At 54.1% G+C, this 20,378-nt stretch overlaps 1 protein-coding gene across 2 annotated transcripts in view; it reads left to right on the forward strand.

Annotated features, from left to right (window-relative positions):
* Positions 1–14,026, forward strand: part of LOC105470240 (aldehyde dehydrogenase 1 family member L1) — an 80,818-nt gene extending 66,792 nt beyond the window's left edge. Inside the window, exons 18-23 of one of the 2 annotated variants that reach the window (XM_011722034.2) lie at positions 3,090–3,189; positions 4,799–4,897; positions 7,554–7,719; positions 10,393–10,498; positions 11,684–11,883; positions 13,750–14,026. In XM_011722034.2, coding sequence (XP_011720336.1) covers positions 3,090–3,189; positions 4,799–4,897; positions 7,554–7,719; positions 10,393–10,498; positions 11,684–11,883; positions 13,750–13,805 — 727 coding nt within the window. In that variant the 3' untranslated portion in view covers positions 13,806–14,026. Of the gene's footprint in view, positions 1–3,089; positions 3,190–4,798; positions 4,898–7,553; positions 7,720–10,392; positions 10,499–11,683; positions 12,054–13,749 lie in introns of those variants that run through there. The other variant, XM_011722033.2, reaches the window with a different exon arrangement.
* The last annotated feature ends 6,352 nt before the right edge of the window (positions 14,027–20,378 follow it).

Here is a 20,378-nt window from a genome sequence, read left to right on the forward strand (position 1 = left end):
ATGGCTCATTAACAGGATGTTTTTTGTTTGTTTGTTTTCTGAGACAGGTCTTGCTCTGTCACCCATGGTGGAGTGCAGTGGCACCATCATAGCTCACTGCAGCCTTGACTTCCTGGGCTCAAGTGATGCTCCCACCTCAGCCTGCCAAGTAGCTGGGACTACAGGCATGCACCACCAAGCCCAGCTAATTTTTCGTGTTTTTCATAGAGACAGGGTCTCACTGTGTTGCCCAGACTGGTCTCAAACTCCTGGGCTCAAGCAATCCACCTGACTTGGCCTCCCATCTCAGTGCTGGGATGACAGGCGTGAGCCACTGTGCTCTGCCTTCATTAAGTTTTTATATTGCTTTCAAGTTGAAATGATAATATTCTTGATTAATTGGGTTAAATAAAATATAATAAAATATTTTATTATTATATATTAATATAAAAGAAACCTGTTTCTTTTCAGGTTTTTTTTTTTTTTCAATGGAGTCTCACTGTGTCACCCAGGCTGGAGTGCAGTGTCATGATCACGGCTCACTGCAGCCTCTGCCTCCCTGGCTCATGCGATCCTCCCACCTTAGCCTCCCGAGTAGCTAGGACTATAGACACATGCCACCACACCTGGATAAGTTTTTTTATTTTTTGTAGAGCTGGGGTTTTGCTATGTTGCCCAGCCTGGTCTCAAGCTCCTTTAATGTGGCTACCATCAAAAAAAGTCCCATCATCTATTTGGCTAGTGTTTGAAGCTTTCATTCTATTTCTATGGACAGAAGTGATCTAGGTCAATTCACGTCTTCATTCTTGGACTTTGGCTTCAAACTGACTGGTGTCATCTCCCAGGCTCTGTCATTAAACCACAATATGACCTGGGTCACACCCATGCCTTGGGTCCCCCACCAGTTCCATTACAGCAGTTTGACAGTGCAGGAGTTCTCGTCTCCATCACCGACAAGCTGGGAGAGCCAGCCAGGGCCAGACCACAGGGTAGCAGCTGGAGCCCTGACTGACACTGGAGCCTGCCCCAGCCCTGACACTGAACTTTTGGCAGTGGGTTTTGGCACCTGCACTTTGAGTAATGTGGGTAGGGGAATGGGGTAACTGCAAGTAGTCACAGCAGGTTTGCCTCTCCTGATTCAAAAGCTAGCTGGTCTCTTCCTCTGAGGTGTGTAGGTTGTAGTCACATCTGGGCACAGGTGAGTCAAGTCCGGGGTGAGGGCTCAGGAAATGTCAGTTCTGAGCACTCCAGAGCTGGACAGAGGGTTTGGGTGGCAAGATATGTTGATTTGCCTCACCGTGGTAACCATTGTACCATTGATATGTAGTTCATGACGTCATGCTGTAGCCGAGCGTGCGGTGGAACATGCCTGTAGTCCCAGCTACTTGGGAGGCTGAGGTGGGAGGAGCCTGGGATGTGGAAGCTGTAATGAGGCAAGATCATGCACTGCACTCCAGCCTGGGCAACAAAGACAGCCTGGCTCCAAAAAAAAAAAAAAATTGATTAATTAAATAGAACAGAACAAAAAACAAAACTACCTCAATTTGAGCATTTTATATAAAAAAATAAATACTAGGCTGGGCATGGTGGCTCATGCTGGAATCCCAGCACTTTGGGAGGCGAGGCCAGCGGATCACTTGAGGCCAGGAGTTTGAGACCACCCCAACATGATGGCCAACATGGTGAAACCCCATCTCTACAAAACAAACATACAAACAAACAAAAAATAGCCAGGTGTGGTGGCACATGCCCCTATATTCCCAGCTACTCGAGAGGCTGAGGCAGGAGAATCACTTGAAGCCAGAAGGCGGAGGTTACAGTAAGCCGAGATCACACCACTGCACTCCAGCCTGGGCAACAGAGTGTGACTCTATCTCAAAGTGGGGGGCGGGGAAGCTGGGTGCTGTGGCTCATGCCAGTAATCCCAGCATTTTGGGAGGCCGAGGCGGGCAGATCACCTGAGGTCAGGAGTTCAAGACCAGCCTAACCAACATGGTGAAACCCCATCTCTACTAAAAATACAAAAATTAGCCGGGTATGGTGGCACGTGCCTGTAATCCCAGCTACTCAGGAGGCCGAGGTAGAAGAATTGCTTGAACCCAGGAGGCGGAGGTTGCAGTGAGACGAGACCATGCCTTTGTACCCTAGCTGGGGCGACAAGAGTGAGACTCCATCTAAAAATAAAAAATAAATAAAATAATAAAAAACTAAAAAAACTAAAAAACTAAATGCTATGAACCTCAAATACACACAGTAAAATTTATTTCAAAAAAAAAAAGAAGAGCAAAGCAGAGCTCTGAGCAGCTTCCTGCCCCAGCATCCCTGGTTCTGCTGCTTTCTTCTTCCCAGACTGCCATGTCACCCGGACCTGCAGCTGAGATGGGGGCCATCTCCCTGGGTTGCTCCTGCAGAGGAGGCCTCTCCTCCCCAGTGGAGTCTCCTACCTGCCGGCTGTTAACTGAGTGTCCGGCTGAGGACAGCATCCCTGCAGTGCATTTCTTGCCCACTGATGTGATGTGTTCATGACTCCCAGCCTCTCTCTGTTTGCTCTGCTGCTAATACAGGGAGGTGCCACAGCCTCTGGGCCCCTGCAGCTGTACCAGCTGATGGTGCTGTTTTGTAATCCTTAATTTGTGCAGCACCAGCTGCGTACAGGCACTGCATTTGGCACTGGGGCTGTAGTATGACCCAGACAGATGCGTGCCTGCCCTGGCCAGGCTCATGCTCTGCAGATGGGGTCAGAGGTCAACATGCAATAGAGCAAAGGGCAGCAGATGGGGTGCGCGGGCAGGCTGTGGTTTTATACAGGTCGATCAGGGAGGCACCCCAGAGAAGGGAACACAGGCCTGCAGGAAACAAGGTGTGGAGCATGCAGCAGGAAGGGCAGTCCAGGGGGCAGCGGGACACAGGCCCGGTATATACGGGCCAGGAAAGAAAGGAAGGTAGCTGTGTGAAGCCGCAAGGGGCGGGGGGAGTGGGGAGGCACTGGCTGGGTCTTGCTTCTTGCAACAAAGCATGCTTTGAGCCTGCCCAGGTCCCTGCCACCTGGGGGCCCAATGCCCCTACCTGCTCTGGAGGGACCGGCCCCACCAGCCCTCTGTTCCTTGCAGCTGTGCCATAAGTAACGTGAAGAAGGTGTCCTTGGAACTGGGCGGGAAGTCACCCCTCATCATCTTTGCTGACTGTGACCTCAACAAGGCTGTGCAGATGGTGAGGGCCGGGCCTGGAGGGGGTAGGGACAGCAAGTGGGGACAGGGACCGTGGAGCCCAGGAGGCTCTCTCTGATTCCACAGCCACACTCACACGTGTAGCCCTGGTGGAGTCCATGGTGTCACCACAAGCATAGCATGGCAGGCAGCAGACTTAGTGAAGAAAGACATGTGCCCTCCAAACATACTTCCCAAGAAGTTTCATAACTGCCAGGATAGCTGAGATCAACTGCCTATAACATATGTGTGTGTGTATTACATATCAATATGAAATCAGGAAACACACGCCACAGTTCCATCTGTTCTGAAATAAGCATGGCACCCTTTTCTGTCTGGTGAGAGGGCAAATCAGATGTGTTGATCTGCTTCACTATGGTAACCACTTTACCATCTATATGTAGTCCATAACTTCATGCTGTAAACCTCAAATATATACAATAAAATGTGTATTTTTAAAATAAAAGAGCAAAGCAGAACTCTGAGCACTTGGGCCCAGCCCTGCTGACAGTGACGCTCTCTGCCGGTGGCCGTGAGTGCATGTACCTGGCTCCACCACTCACCTGCTGGGCAGCCTTGAGCAAGTTACCTAACCTCTCTGGCGTCTGTGCTCCCACCTGTGGGTAGGGACCATGGTGATACCCACCTCCTGGGTGGCTGCAGAACGAATATGTCTGAAGGGCTTAGATTAGTGGCAAGTGCCACGTAAGACACATGTGTTGGTCCTTGTTCTTACCGTTAGTATTGTTGTTGCCTTGGTCCTGTCCTCACTCCTGTGGGAGCAAACCAGTAAGGCCACATTCTGCCAGGTCCCCAAATATGCCCTCGGCCCTATCTAAGTTCCACTGTGCCGTGGAAGACGGCCTGACACCCTAGCATGGGTGTGAAAGGGAGTCCAACCTTATTTGGTAGAGAAACTGAGGGAGGCAAGGGCCTTGTTCACAGGCCCAGGTGAACCCATCAGCCCTGGGATCTAGCCAGGCTTGACCATGGCTCTCCGTCCTCCCCTGGGTCTCCCACAGCAGGCGAGTTTGAAAAAGCAGGCTGCCTGCGGCCTCTGAGGGCCTTTGTCGTGAACTCCTGCTGGAAATTCCCTGGGCCAGGGCTGCCCCACCCCTCACCCACCCCCGTCAGGGCTGCCTGCCTGTGTCTCACCCTCTGCCCTGTCACCCGCCACCTGCTCCGTGCTTACACACACGGCTGGCATCTCTCCTATCAGCTCCGAGAATGTAGACTCTGAAACAGGAGTCAGCACCTTCTGGGCCACCCCAGCGAGCCCACCCAGGGTGCAGGAGGGTCTCAGGCAGGCCGAGGCTCACTCCCACTTGGTCCCCATGCTCTGCAGTATAGATGGCGGCCTTGTCCTCCAGTGGTAGGAGTTGGGGTGTGGTGTCTCTCTGTCACTGCATGGGCCTCAGTGTCTTCACTTCCCACACCGTTATGTCTCACCTCTCCTCTTGAGGTGACTGAGGATTGAGTGCGGCCCACAGGAGGAGGTCAGGACACATGCATGCCTCCCTTCCCAATGAGAAAGGGCAGCTGGGCCCTGGCAGAGCAGGGGGTTGGTGTCCCAGGAGGAGCAGTGACCTGGTGTTCTTGTCCATTCTCTGAAGGGGATGAGCTCTGTTTTCTTCAACAAAGGAGAGAACTGCATTGCAGCAGGCCGGCTGTTTGTGGAGGACTCCATTCATGATGAGTTCGTGCGGAGGGTGGTAAGTCCTGCCCCAGGGTCTGTGGGCTGCTGGTTCACCGGGACAGCAGCCTGGCTGGAGGGGGTTGGAGGAGGGGAGACAGGGCAGGGGTTAAGTGAGGCTGGGCTCCTCCTAGAGGACACTGCCCACGGGGGTCAGGGAACTCACAGCGGGAGCTGTGCTGAGTCTTCACTGGATTTTATTATTTCGCGAAGAAATAGCAGACCTGTAGCTCAAATTGACATCACCAAAAAGGGCCTGTCTTGGGTTGGCTCCCTAGAAGTGGAGCCTGGGGCAAGAATTCGGTGCATGTGGTTTGCTCAGAGTGGACTCTTAGGTGAAGCCTGGAAGGAGAAGGGACCAGGGGAGGACCAGACAGAATGGAGCAAGGGCCTGGTCTCTGGTCAGCCTGGGTCTGACCATGGACATGGGCCCTGGAGCACAAATCCCCCTACATAGGCATGCCCCTGGGGCCAAGTGGCCAGGCTGCGGGCCCCTGTGGCAGGTAGGCTTGGCTGTGGGCCGCCAGTAGGGGCCAGCAGCTCCCATCAGGTTCTGCAGCCACCTTGCATGGCCTCGGGGATCTGGTGGGCACAGGATAGTGTCTTCCACCAGATTTATCCACTCACTCAGCCACGCCTGGAAGAGCAGGCTTGATGCTGGCCTCGGTGGTCCTGAGTCCCCTTGGGAGGTTTGTAACGTCTGGCTTCTCGGTTCCTCGACGGGTTGGCATCATTCTCTCCAAGCAGCTCGGATATGGTGGGGAGTATGGGGCTGGCGGCACCAGCATTACCTTCTTACCACTTGAAGCCAGAGCAGGACATGACTCCTTCCTCACCACCTCTGTTAGAAAACATTGTGGGGTTGTCATGAGCCAGGCCCCAGCCATCCTTCATCCAGGCCATGATACCAGGGGTGGAGCAAGCTGAGGTTGGCTTAGCTTCCGCGAAGGGCCCCCCCACCGCCCCCAGGTTGTGGAGAGCAGCATCTGATCCCAGCAGGTAGCGGCAGGGATGCGGGAGAGACAATCAGCAACCTCCACACATGGTTTCAGACAGATGGTGCCTGAAAAGCCAGGGAAAAAGAGGGCCCGTGAGCGGAGGGGTGAGGGAGGGGTCCCTGGAGGAGAGCTGGCGCTGGACCCAGGGTGGTGGCTCAGAGTCCGGAAGGAGTGGGGAAAGGAAGGACTTTCTGGGAGGGGCTGGAAAAGCTTTTGCCGTATAACAAGCCTCAACACAGAGTGGTTGGAAATGACAGCCCTGCCCTCAGCTTGTGATTCTGTGGGCAGCAGTGGCAGTCTAGGCTGGAGTTCGCTGGGGCTCACGTGGGTTTGTCAGAGCTTGCCCAAGCATCTGCAGTGAGGCTCGGGGGCAGCAGGGCAGCAGGCAGCTTCGTGGGACAGCTGTCCTTGCCCTAGGGGCCTGTATTCTGCAGCACGTGCTGGGGCATGTTCATGTGGACAGTGGCAGGACTCCTGAGAGTGACAGCACAAGCTGAGAGGCTTCTTGAAATGCACGAAACATTGCTTCCATGCATTGTGCTGCCGAAGCAAGTCACAGGCTGGCCCAGATTTAAGGGGTGAGGAAACGGACTCTACCACGTGATGGGAGGCACAAGCTCATCTTCCGTAGTTAGGGAGCTGGCCTGCCTGGCCAAGCGAGGCCCATTGCCGTGATGGGCCCAGCACAGGAATAGCAGGACCAGGATACAGACCCAGGGACTACTGGAGATAAAGTGGCAGTCATGGGTGGAGTGTGGCTGCGGGGACATAGAGCTGTGCACACAAGGTCCTGTCTGGGGATCTTAAGGGAGTCATGAGACTTCCACAGTCAGGTGACTGCAAGGGCCATTGTCCCAGGGATAATTCTCAGGACAGTCACAATCCCAAATAAAGGAAGTGAGGCCAGTGTTCAGGAGGCTCAGTAGGCTGCTTGTCCTTTGTATCCAAGAGAGATTGGGGCACAGTTTGGGTCTCCAGGACAGGAGCAGAGAATGAGGAACAAAAGCAACTGGGCTTGGCTACAGGGTGGAGACTGGACAGTCAGAGGCACTCAGTGGGCCCTGGTGGGAAGGGCAGAGGGGTGTCCCGGGTGCTTGGGTCACACCTGTGTCTGATTAGGGCTGACTGGGGGTGCAGAGTTTGCAAGATGTGAGATGCCCTGGCCTTGGAGGAAGAGGGTCAGCAGACTAGAGCCTTGGGCCCCTCCCCTCCACTTAATTTCTTTCCCACTTTAGCACCGGGACTATTGCAGCAGGGCTGGTGTATCCCACCCACCCCACATCCTGGAGTCCCCCAGACAAACAGTTCTTTCAGCTTCTTGATCCATGAGGCTGGTGCAGGACCAGAATCAGATACATGTGGTACTGAGCCCCATCTCCTCAACTAGTCAAATACACCAGCCTCTCTCCTCCTCACCCACACGCCTGTGCACCTCCATTCCCAGCCCATCTATTGCTGGGCTTCTGTCTCCTTGGAGACTTCTGTTCCTCTGCGCATAGGAGCCATCTGGGATTTCAGACTGGAAGGTGGATTTAGAGTCAGAATTCGGAAAGCCCTGAGGCTAGAATAGAGTGTGAACTTTCCTCAGGGGTCAGCCGCGAGAGCTGAGTCAGGTGAGGATCATTGTCAGAAACTGTGGCAGAACGAGCCACGCCTGACTTGGAGGACTTTCTGCAGGTACAGGAGGTGCGGAAGATGAAGGTGGGCAACCCGCTGGACAGGGACACCGACCACGGGCCACAGAATCACCATGCCCACCTGATGAAGCTGATGGAGTACTGCCAGTGCGGCGTGAAGGAAGGGGCCACACTGGTCTGCGGTGGGAATCAAATCCCTCGGCCAGGTGAGTCACAGTGTGCCAGGCCCGCTTGGGTCAATTGAGGCAGCAGGTCCCATGGCCTCTGGTTCCCTGTCCAGCTGAACTGGAGAGAGCTGAAGGCCGGGTACCTGCACAGTCAGGCTGCAGCCCCATCTGGGACTTGGGATGGACTGGGCCTTGGCTATTTGGGCACCAGCCAGACCCGGGAATGGGATGAGCATTATTCAGTGCTGGTTTAGTCAGTATTGAACTGGACTCTGACTTGCCCTTACTGTCACCACAGCCTTGAGAGCCTCTCCCCGATAGATTTCAAGAGACTAGATTTTATGATTTTCCTTCTACTTCACTGGCTGTTAACCTCTCAGCCGTTGCTCCACCTGTCCCCTCAATGCAGGTGCATCCCTGCCTATCCTTAGCTTGGAGCACCTCTCATGGGGGACAGTTCGCCTGCAGGATCTCTCCCCTGCTCAGACCCTACCAGATACAGGCCTCCAGGCTCCACCCCACCCAGAGCTCCTCACCGCATAGCCAGCTGCACTGGACACTTCCACCTGGATGTTCCCCAGGCCCTTCAAACTCAATGGTCATTGCAATGTCCCAGCCAGAGTTGAGCCCAGACACACACACCTGCTGCTCCAGGACCCTCTGTCTGATCGAGTCATCCAGGCCAGAAGTGCAGCAGCCACAGGGATGGACTGTTGATGCTACTGCCAAGGGACAGGTGCCATGACTGTCTTCCTCACCCCTAGCTCCTTTGTGCCTAGACTGGGCCTTGCACAGAGTAGGTGCTCAATTAATCTGATGGCAAGAAGGAGGAAAGAGAAGAAGGAATCCCTGACTCTTCTCTTTCTGTGAACCCCATTTAAATTATTTGCCTGATTCTGTAAAATCTGAGAATTGTCCCACTCTGGACCTCCTCTGCCTCCTGACCCTTGTGCGGGCTCCCTGCATCTTGCCTTGCTCAGTGTCACAGCAGCCTCCCAAGTGGCCTTGTGAGCCTGCTGATCCTTTACTCACACAGTTGCCAGGGTCTGGTGACCTCTCCTCCGTTAAGACCTCGTAGCAGTGACCCACCCTCCCGCAGTGCAAGTTCAGACTCCTTGACCTTACAGCCGGAGTCCTTCATGATCTGTGCCTGACTTGCCCTTGACCTGTACTGCAGCCACGTTTCATTCTCTCCAGAGGTTTCTAGTGCTTTCCTGGGCTCCATGCATTTGCTGCTGCTTGACTTAGTGGAGGCTTTCAAGTGTCCCCACCTGGAGAGCTCCTGCTTCTTTAGCTCACAGGACATCCAAACCCAGGCATGCCCATGTCACAGGGTGCCAGGCACCACACACCTCAACAGAGCTCTCGTGACCACTGCACTGCTGCTGTCACTGTCCACTTACCCTCTTCCCACTCCTGCTGGACTGCGAGTTCCATGAGGCAGATGGGGTAGGAGGAGCATCACCAGGGCCCTTGCAGGGCAAGGATGGCCGGGTTCAGGGTTGGTGGGATGGAGGCCCTGTGCCAGGAGCAGGGCTAGGGAGCCAGCAAGGGTTAGAGCAGCACCAGGGAACCAGGAGTAGTGGGGAGTCATCACCCCACCCTGGAGAGGGTATGAGAAGGAGCAGAATTCCTACAGCCGAGTGAGCGGCAGAGCATGGGATAGGGCTGCTTTCTGGTGGCCCAAGGACCAGGAGACCAGCTCTTAGGGTCTAGAGGGGATAGGGGAGAGTACAAGGTAGATGGGGAGGGGACGACAGAGGGGTGGTCAGCATGGCTCACATGCCCCGGCAGAAGTGCTACAAGACTGTGGAGTAAACACAGACCACATAAACCACTGTGTGTGTACATGAGTCACATTTTCACAATTGTAATCAGTGTTAAAATGTCATTTATAAATGTATGAAAAATATTGAATATTTTATTAGTTAAATAACTTTGTAACGTTTTTTGAAATTTTCTATTTCTCTAAAAACTAGAGTGAGAAAATTCCCGGTCTCTTGATTATTCCTAAGTCAGGCAGGATTGAATTTCAGTGAGGTCAGGCAGGATTGACCTCAGTGCAGCAGGTCTCACGGCTCTGTCTCTAGAGAAAAGAGAGAGAAAGCATTTCAGTTGTCAGAAGTGCGTCTGCCCTGGCAACCAGGGCCTGTAGGGGTTGCATCCAGGGTTGGGATTAGGTGGTCCCTTCTTGACTGGAGAGCATGAAGTTGGGCCTTGGTAGGGACCCCAGAAGGGCAGAGGGAGGGAGTCCCAGGAGGTCCAGTGTCCAGAGCTCCTCCCCTCTCACCTCCTCCTACTCCATGGGTTGTAGCCACCAGGGTCAGTGGCAGAGCTGCCTGGGAGGTTTCACCTGCCAAACGATCTAGGAGGTTGTAGATTAGCTGTCACCAGAAAAGCTCCAGTCTTTGCTTTGGCCATGGGTTCTGGCACTAAGATTGGACTTGGGATCAGGTCTCAGCTCTGTCACCTGCCAACCTGCAGCCCCATTTCCCTCAACAGCACTCCTTTAGAAGCATGGTGAGACCCACATCAAAGAACATGCCAGGTGGGAGAGCCACCTGTAGCATGGCGACACCCATCACATGGGTGCCACGACCCGGCGCTTATGTCAGGTCATCTGCAGGTGGCTGCCCAGGCCCTGCTGACAGGGAGGCTGGACCATCGGTCACTGTGTCTCCCATGTACAGCGGGTGTCCATCTCTCTTGCAGGGTTCTTCTTTGAGCCAACTGTTTTCACAGATGTGGAAGACCACATGTTCATAGCCAAGGAGGAGTCCTTTGGACCTGTCATGATCATCTCTCGGTTTGCTGATGGGTAGGGAATCCTGCTGATGTCTCAAGGGCCCTGACTCTCTCCCACGTGTTACTGGGGTCTTCGTGTGGGCTTTGGGAGGTAGTCTATGGGCGGTGAGGAGGAGAACTCAGGCAGGGTGCAAGCCATCGACATCCCGCCTGGGCCGCCTGCTGAGTCTCCACACCCCTGAGAAGAGACCTGGGGCTTTGAGTCCCCCTGTGAGCAAAGACAGTTCCCTTCCCTGTCCTTGTCCCTTGCCACGTGCTCCGACATGTTTCTCGCAGCCCCCTGGACTCTGTTCTAAGGTCTGTTACCGTGCACTAAACCCCCCACACTGAGTGGCCTGGAATAATCAGAGATTTATTTTACTCATGGTCTAGGTTCAATGAGGCGAACGCATCTCTGCTCCATGCAGTATCTGGCCTCAGCTGGGGCGACAGAGTGGCTATCCTCACGCTGCCGGGGGTCTCCCAGGAGGCTTCCTCCGCGTGGCAGCCTCGGGGTTGCCAAGGCACCTGGTTCCCCCTCGGAGGCCAGGTGAAAGCCAAAAGGCTCTTTATAATCTGGCTCTTCAGAATCCCAGAGCATCCCTTCCACCACAGCCTAGTGATCAAGCAAGTTACCCAGGCCAGCCTGGGCTGGAAGGGAAAACTGTACTCCACTCACAGTGAGGCCACAGAGGCCCATGCTGATACTTCTCAGGCTTACCCCTTGTCTCCATAGCACCTTGGAGCAAACTGCAAAATCGTGCCTCATCCTTACATTTTACTATCCAACTATCAAAAAAAACCCCAGAAATTATTGTCATATGTCAATGGCATTAGAATAAGAGACTTCAGTGCCACCTAGCCAATAAATATGGTTGTAGTAAGTCTCCAGATCACTGATGTCTGGTGAATGCCCAACCTGCCAAGGGCACATGTGGGTCCTTCTGCATGTGAGGACCCAGTGGCTCCTCTCTGGGCCCCTGCTCCCAGTCTGTGGAATAAAAGGCTCACCCCATGATCCAGGAGCCCCTGTGGTGGCTGCCTGCATATGGGCCCCTGCCCTTCCTCCTCACTCGCAGCCCAGCCCAACCCCATCTTGCCCCGGTGCGGCAGCCCGGCACATTTTCTCCTCGGAAGGTCTTATGCAGCTGGGGTGTAGAGCAGGCCAGGCTCTTGTCTGCACCTCCCTCAGGGAGTTCTTCCTGGACTTTCCCTCCAGGGACGTGGACGCCGTGCTGTCTCGGGCCAATGCCACGGAATTTGGCCTGGCTTCTGGTGTCTTCACCAGGGACATCAACAAGGCCCTGTATGTCAGTGACAAGCTCCAGGCAGGCACTGTGTTTGTCAACACGTACAACAAGACCGATGTGGCCGCTCCCTTCGGAGGATTCAAACAGTCTGGATTTGGCAAAGATCTAGGTAACCTACTCCTGCCTGTGGGGTTGCTTTCATTTATTCATTCAGCAAACATCCGTTCAGAACCACTTAGTGCCAGGTCCTATCCCAGATGCAGGGATGTAGCCTTGAACATGATGGCTGTCAGGGCTCACTTCTTACTGAGAGGGAACATGTGACAAGTCCATGAGCAAGATGCTTGCAGAGAGGGGTGGTGCTGGGAAGAAGGCAAGAAGAGTGGCCTGGGGGAGACACTCCGGCCAGGAGGCAGTGGGGGCCTCTCTGGTGTGGTGGCGCCTGTGCTACCCAGAGCTGCATGGCAGGGAGGAGTTGGCCGTGAAGACCCAGGGGCCCGTGTTTCTAGCTGAGGGTTCAGCAGGTCCTTGGGGGAACCAGTTTTGGTCGTGGAGTTGCAGAGAGGCCAGAGTGGTGGGAGTGGGCCAAGGGGGAGCAGGAGGGAGGAGAGGAGGCCTGAGAGGCAGGGAGGGGCCAGATAGAAGGCCCATGGGCCATGGTCAGGGGCTCAGGTTGCGTCCTTAGTGTAAAGAGGAGCCATGAGACCGAATGTACCCCCCAGGTGAACACCATGGGTGTTGTAAGTCTCCCAGTAGAGATGAAGTCACTGAGGCGGCAGCAGGCGGGGTCCCCCAGCACACAGCGCAGGCCCCCCAGTGCTCCGTCCGCTGGGTGGCATGGAGTTCTGCTCCAGCCCTCTCTCCCTGGGCTGCTCCAAGCCTTGGGCCTCATTCTGCTCTCTCAGCAGTGGGGACTAGACAGGTCTTATGGGCAAGCTTGGCAGGGGTGGCTGGCAAGGTCTGGGGGAGCCATATGCTGTCTCAGAGTTCCCACCTGTCTCTCCAGGCTCCTGTTCCAGCCCAGAGACCACAGGGAAGGTCATGCTGAGGCTGAGGGTCAAAGGGTGGTCACTGTTTCCAGTTTTCTCTCCTCCCCCTGCCCCCATCTTTCAAGCCCTGCAGAAGCCCCCAAGGGTGCCTGTGAGAGGGGCCCATGTGTGCCCACAGGGCTGGACTCACATGCACGTATAGGCTGGACACTCCTGCTTCCTGTGTCCCAGTCTGCCTCCTCTTCCTGCCTTCTCCCAGGCCACCTTCCTGGTGTCCACCATGGGAATCCATGAGGCCCATGGCCACCCAGGGAAGGCTATGGCTGCCAAGTCCCCACAACATGATCTGAGCCCCTTATGAATCCTCCCCGAGTTCCCCTGGCTCCCTCCCAACCCTGGTCCCCATGTCCCGCTGAGAGGACCAGCACCCTCCTGGGACAGGCCCACAAGCCAAGCCTTCCAAGAGCCCGCCTAGGCAGGCCCAGGACTTCAGAGGGACAGGGCAGTGGCATTTGGGGCAGTGCCACTCCTGGGGCCAGCCAGAGCTGCTGGGGAGCTGTCAGACAGCCCCAGGCTTCACACTTGTCATGGGGCTGAGACACACCAGCCACATAGCACTGCCAAGGTCTGGGGCCTCAGGGCCCTGCGAGGCATCTCCTTTTCCCAGCCACAGCTTGATGCAGACATAGCTGGGGGCAGCCACGGGAGAAGAGATGGGCCAGTGAGTCCGGGCAGTAACACCAAGTCCTCCACCCCCTTCCGCCTGAAGGGGCTTCCCGCTGTCCAGACAAGGCGGTGGGAGCCAGGGAAGATTCTTAAATGGCTGCCTCAGATTGGCTTTGTATTCTGGGAGTCCTGGCCCACTATCCACTGTCAGGGATAACCTGGGTAAGATTCATGACCTCGCTGGGCCTCGACTTCACACCTGGAAGTGGGGTGAGCCAGAGCTGCCCTCACGCAGTTGCTGAGGAATAAGACACTTGCAGCCCCCAGCAGTGGTTCCTGCCTGTGGTGGCAGCTGCTGTGACCTTTGTGGTGTCTTACAGGAGAGGCGGCTCTGAACGAGTACCTGCGGGTCAAGACGGTGACCTTCGAATACTGAAGAAAGGTCCTTGTGAGAAGAAAGTCCCTGCCCCTCCCTGGCGGCTGGGCCCCTCCCTCTTCAGCCTGGGTGCACAGCACCTCCCACCTGGGGGCTAGTGGAAGCCCTCCTGCCTGCACCCCATGTCTGCATCTGGGACACCCTCTGTCCAGTCAGCAGCAGCCCTTGGCTGGGTGAGGTGTGCCCCTCCCAGGGAGAATAAAGCTTCTGAAGAGAGACCATCCACACCTCCGCGTCTCTCTGCTCCACCCGTGGGTATTCCTGGGTGGGCCTGGAATTTGCGGTCACCTGGGCATGACGGTGCTGCTTGGCCTGGGAGAGCCAGACACCTGGGGAGAGAGACAGGAGGAAATGGGTGTGGGCCATCTCAGCCCCAAAGAGCAGAAGGTGTGACAGAGTCGGGGTGCAGGAGGTTTGAGGGTAACCCCTAGGAAACTGGTGGGAAGATGGGGGTTGAGCTGGGCGAGCCCTGGACTGGGAGGCAGCTCAAACTCCCTCAGCAGATGGGGGCTGGGCCCTCGCCCCTGCTCTGTCAGCGTGGCCCGCTCTCAGCTGGTAGCCAGCCCGAGGGCCTGCAGTAGAGGGCCGGGCCCAGCTGGGAATGCCAGGCAGAGCTCGTCTCCCATCCAACACGGATGTACCTTTATGGCTTCTCCTTGGCCCAGAGACCTGCCTATAGCTCCTTCCTGTGCCCTCTCCCTGTGGGAGCTTGCGGCCCTCCTCTCTGCACCCTCATCCTGTAGGCACCAAACACTGCAACCTGACCTACCTGCTGTCACCTCAGTTTCCCCACATGGAACTCTCTTCTTGGCATCTCATCTCCCCACCCACCTGGCTCTGTCCCTCTGGGTCCCACAGGCCCACTGCAGGCCCCTCTGTCCCTCCCCACGGGCCCAGGCCACGCTGAGAGCTCTAGGCCCAGCCTCTGCTATGTCTGGGAACAACTTCAGGCCTCTCCGTGCAGCATGCTGCCCTTCAGAGGCCTGTGAGTTCCCCGTCTCCTCAGGGATTCCCCGCCCTGCTTTCCTTTATGATTCCTGCTCTTCTAGGAAGCGTGTGCTTCCATAAAGGCCTGTCCAGACCCCGCCGTTCGAAGGCTGCTGACAGCGATAGTAACAGGCAGTGCCAAGCTCCATACTGGCTACACTTCTGTCCCTTGAGCACCAGCTCGATGCCAGGCAGGGCTCCAAATCCTCCATGCATGTTTCTCTTGCTGCTCATGATCCCAGGGAGGCAGGAGGTATTTTTATCATCATTTATAAATCAGGAAATGGAGGCAAAGAGACATTTAACAGCCCAAGGTTACATAGCTACTGTGAAATTGTGTTCCCCTTACTTCCCAAATTAGGAGGACGTTGAAGCCCCCTCTGCCTGCAGAGTAACTCACCCCTCCCAGGTGCCGAGTCTCCCAGAATAGGCCTTGGCTGGGGGTGGCCTGGCAGAGGTGGCTGTGCTTGTGGGCACCCACACCCACCATGGGAGAGGCTCTACTTTCCCATGGCCACCCCACCCAACTGTGAAGCAGGCCTTGCTGGGGTCAGGTTGAGCTGCTCACACGGCCTTCCTAGAAGTCCAGGAGAAACCCACCAACTCCCACTCCATGCAGTACCTCAGAGCCTGAAGCCCAGGCCCAAGCCAGGCCCACTGGGAGTGTCCCCTTCCCTCTTCCCACCTGCCTCCTGCGGCAGGGCCGGCTCAGACCCCAGAGTGCTTCTGGCACGTCCAGCCTCACATCTTGCTGTCTACAGGCAGGAAAGAATGTGCCTTCACTTCCACTTAAAGCCTTCTGGGCTCTGTTGCTAGCTCAGAATTGGTCTTCTACCACGATGCTTGGTGCTGGAGACGGCAGCTTCTCAGAGAGAAGCTGTTCCCATCTCTAGTGGTGGGACTTGCCCTAGCACGCACCGCTTATACCAGAACAGATGAATCCATGTCAACCCCTTCCTGGGTTCCCTTTGTTCTGCCTCAAAACACTCCCAGGGCTGGGGTATCCACGGCAGCGTCCAAGCGCATGCAGCTGTCTCTCATCCCAGTCAGGTCTCTCACACTCCTCCCAACAAGAGGTGGAAGCCTGCCTGGTGTCTCCATAGGGTCAGCCCTGGCTTCCCTGTAAACATCCTTCGTGACAGAAGAGCAGGCAAAGCCTCAAGCACAGGCCCATCCAACTCAAACAGAGCCAGGAAGCGCCTCTCCCCACTCTTCAGACACAGTTTTAGCCAGGGTGCCTACTGCAGTCACGCTAGAGACCTCTGGTGCAAATGGGCAAGACTGGACCCAGCTTTCCAGCTTTCTTCCCCTTCCCATAATTCTTTCTTCCCCTTTCCATAATTCTCCTGAAAGTGTAAGGTAAGGACATAAGATTTCGTTATCCCCCAATTTCCTGCCTTTGTCCCCTTCTTTCTTAAGTCATAACCTCTGCATTTTACTTGGGCACACAGCTGCCCAGAAGAAAGGCTGGATTTTCCTGCATTCTTTGCACTAGGTGTTGGTCAAGGAACCAAATTCTTGTCAACAGGATCCAGGTGCAAATGATCTGTGCGGTTTCTGACATGCACCCTGTAAGGGGGGTCATGCTGTTGCCCTCCTTTCCCTCCCCGGGCTGGCTGGAAGCAGACCCAGTGACACGGCGATGGGCATTGCCCAACCCTGCGAATGTGGGCAGTGCATGGGCCCGGGGGCGGGGGCGGGGGGGCAGTGGGCAGCTGCCCGAGATGGAGGAAGCCGAGCCCAACATCATGGAGGCTCATCTTCCCCAAAGCGACTCACCGCCAGGCTATTCGGTGGGAGATAAGCTTTTATAAACTTTCGTGGCCTTTGAGCATATTTATGTCTCGTCTGTTAACAGAAGCATTTAAGGTGGTTTAGAAGTATAATAAACAAAAATATGCATGAGCGAATGGGGGCTGAGAGCAAAGTGGTGGTGAGTCAAATCCAGAGTGTGGTCCGTATCCAGACCGCAGGCTGCAAAACTGCATACCCTTCTAAAGCTGGGCCACAATTCAGCTCAGAGCTTTCTGGCTGCCAGGAGTGCAAGGACACCTGATTGGTGACCTAATTCACGGTGTCCAGATGCCAGAAACAAATTAGTGTTCTGGAGGATAACTGCTCCTCGTAGAGATAGTAATCCATCTCATGAATCCTCCTTAAAAATATTTTATAGGCGGGGCACGGTGGCTCACGCCTGTAATCCCAACACTTTGAGAGGCCGAGGCAGGTGGATCATGAAGTCAGGAGATCGAGACCATCCTGGCTAACATGGTGAAACTCAGTCTCTACTAAAAATACAAAAAATTAGCCGGGTGTGTGGTGGGCGCCTGTAATCTCAGCTGCTCAGGAGGCTGAGGCAGGAGAATGGCGTGAACCCAGGAGGTGGAGCTTGCAGTGAGCTGAGATTGCGCCACTGCACTCCAACCTGGGCAACAGAGTGAGACTCCGTCTCAAAAAAAAAAAAAAAAAAAAAAAAAAGTTTTATAATATAATGACTGCTGTCTTATGTGACTTCAACCTAGGGTGGCAAGTTGCACACAGCTGTTTCTTATGACCTTCCCCAGTGTGACTGAACGCACATTAAACCCCCGCCACTACCAGCAGCTCACCAGGGCAGGGAGTATGTGCATGGGGGGGCAGCACGCTGGATCCAGGGCTCTAGTGCTCTGCTGATCTGACTTCATCCAACTGGGATAGGGTGAGGAGGAAGTGGAATTCACCAGAAGTCTTTCCACGGAGAGCTTTGCATTTACCTAGAACATTCTGATGTGGTGAAGCTGGGACAGTGGGACATTCAGTATCAAAGGCTTGCCACAGACTTGCTCTAGGTAATAAAGGGAAGGAGAATCCTAAGGGAGGTGGAAAAGAGAGGAGGTGGGACCCAGCCAGGCTGGTGCTGGAGGGAGGGAGGGGGAGTAGGACCCTCCGTGGCAGAGTCGAGACCTGTCTTTGGGGAGAATATGGGACTGTGTGATGGAAACTCCCTTCCTTTTCTCCCCTCCAAAATCAGCAGTTCCTCTTTGTTCCCTGTTCTTTGTGGGAATAGCCCCTTTTGGGCAAGCTCAAAGAGGAGCTGATTTCTGTAGCTCCAAAGACACAAACAGGAGCAGACTGCAGAGCAAAGCCCGCCACATCTGGCTGGACTGCACATCCATTAGGCATCCTCCACAAAGGCTGCTTCTCCCTCTGCCAACACACAGTGGACATGTGTAGAACCAAGAAATTAATCCTTGGTGTCATAAGCTACTGAGAGCTCAGGGCTGTGTTGATGGCTGCAGTGACAGACTCTGGGCATCAGTTATAATGCAGTTATAAAGTTTTGGAGCAACCAAAACAGCAAACAGTAGAGGAAGAGTTAAAACAATGATTCCCAACCTTAACTACCCCAATATCTTCATTCTACCCTCTATTTATTTAGACAGTCTCTGTCACTCAGATTGGACTGTGGTGGTGCAATCTCAGCACACTGCACCCTCCCCCTCCCGGGTTCAAGCGATTCTCCTGCCTCAGCCTCCCGAGTAGGTGGGACTACAGGTGTGCGCCACCACGCCTGGCTAATTTTTGTATTTTTAGTAGATATGGGGTTCACCATGTTGGCCAGGCTGTTCTCAAACTCCTGACCTCAAGTGATCCACCCACCTTGGCCACCCAAAATGCTGCGATTATGGGCATGAGCCACTGCTCCTGGCCTCATTCTACTCTCTTTAAATCCTCTAATGAAATTCACAGATCATATTACCAACACATTATCTAAATGATATTACTTCAATATAAATGAGAAATAAAGAACAGAAATTTTAAAATAAGATAATCATGCTTCACCAGGTAGATGGTGGGAAAATTCCAGTTGCTGTGAGGCTCTGGAGCACCAGCTTGAATTCAGATTTTATTCACAGGAAGCTCAGAACCTGGGATTCAATTACAAAGTAGCTGAGGGCTAATCAGGGCTGTCCTGGGATGCCAGTGTGCCTTCTGCTCTGCCACATGGTCACAAAAGGCTCCAAGCATGGACTTAGAAAATATTGTGAGAAAACATACTTAACATAAAATTTGGCCAGGCACAGTGGGCTGAGGCGGGTGGGTTGCTTTGAGCTCAGGAGTTGGAGCAACATGGCAAAACCTTGTCTCTACAAAAAAAAAAAAAAAAAAAGCCAGGTCATGTCCATCACTCCTGGAGCAGCTATCAGCAGAAGGCAGGGCTTGGCCAGCCCACCACTAGGGCCTGTTCCCAGAGGGCCACCTGCCAGCAGTGGAGGGGAAAATGGAGGCCAGCCCTGGGCTAAGGCTGCTGCCACCAACCTAGAATCCATTTGGGGATGATAGAGACTGAATGGGAACACCAGGTAGACACTGTGGTAGCAGAGTGACAGTGAGAAACTGGAACAGACATGAGGAAATGTATGGGCAGGGCCAGGCCTGCCTGGATGCCCAAGTCAAGCTCATAGTCAAGCCCTCCCTGTTCCTCAGACCTCCCCCGTGGTCGATCTGGGAGCCCGGAATCATTCCTTCCTTAGAGATTTGTCCCATCAGAGGTTTAGTAACAACAATAAACATAACAGCAGGAAACACTATTGAGCTCATTACATGTGAGGCACCATGCTGAGGGCTCTACATGGATCACCTCATGTAATCCTCAAGCCTATGAGGGAGGTGCTGATACTGTCTCAATTTTACAGATGAGAAGACTGAGTCTTAATGACTTCCTCAAGGTCAGCTTGCTTTGAAAATAGTAATCCTCTGTTATGGCAGCTCATTACAAAATACCATGGCCCAGGGGTTTAAACAATACACTTATTTTCTCACAGTTTTGGAGGCTGGAAGTCTGAGGTTAAGGTGCCAGCAGGATTGTGTCTGATGAGGCCTCTCTCCCTGTCTTGCAGATGGCAACCTTCTTGCTGGTGTACTTGTGGAGAGGGAGCTCTCTCTGCCTCCTTCCCATCTCTTCTAAGGACTCCAGTCCTATTGGATTAGAGCCCCACCTAATAACCTCACTGAATCTTTACTAGCTCCTGATAAGCTCTATCTCCACATAGAGTCACATTGGGGGCTAGCGATTCAACATATGAATTCGCAGGGACCCAATTCAATCCTAATAGCTCCTAACATTGTATGAGACTTTATTATTTACCAATATATTTTATGTCTATCCTATCTTTAGTTTCCACTGAAAACTGCAGTTCCACCATAGCAGCTCTCTGCCAAGCTACTCACTGCCTAGACTCCAGCCAGGCCTCTGGATTCCTGAACTAGCACTTGGCAAGTGCCTCTATGAAAGGGGGAGACAGAGGGGCATGAACTAGTCTACAGGAACTGGTACACACTGCCTGCCACTTACCAAGGTCCCAAGAAATGAATCCTGTGCCCTGGTGTGGTGACTGCCCTTTGGAGCTTGGCTGCAATGCTTGGTTGCCCCCTTTTCTAGAATGCTTCCATTTTCCCTGTGCTTTCTCCATGACTGAGGCCAGTTGTTGGTTGCTGTTTGTCATTATACTTTGCCAGTTTATTTTTCATGCATTATAGTTAAGAACCAAATAGTGTCTTGCACCCATGACTCTATGAAAACCAGACAGGCCCACCTCAAAATTT

This window comes from Macaca nemestrina, chromosome 2 (genome assembly GCF_043159975.1).
Source record: "Macaca nemestrina isolate mMacNem1 chromosome 2, mMacNem.hap1, whole genome shotgun sequence".
Lineage (NCBI taxonomy): Eukaryota > Metazoa > Chordata > Mammalia > Primates > Cercopithecidae > Macaca > Macaca nemestrina.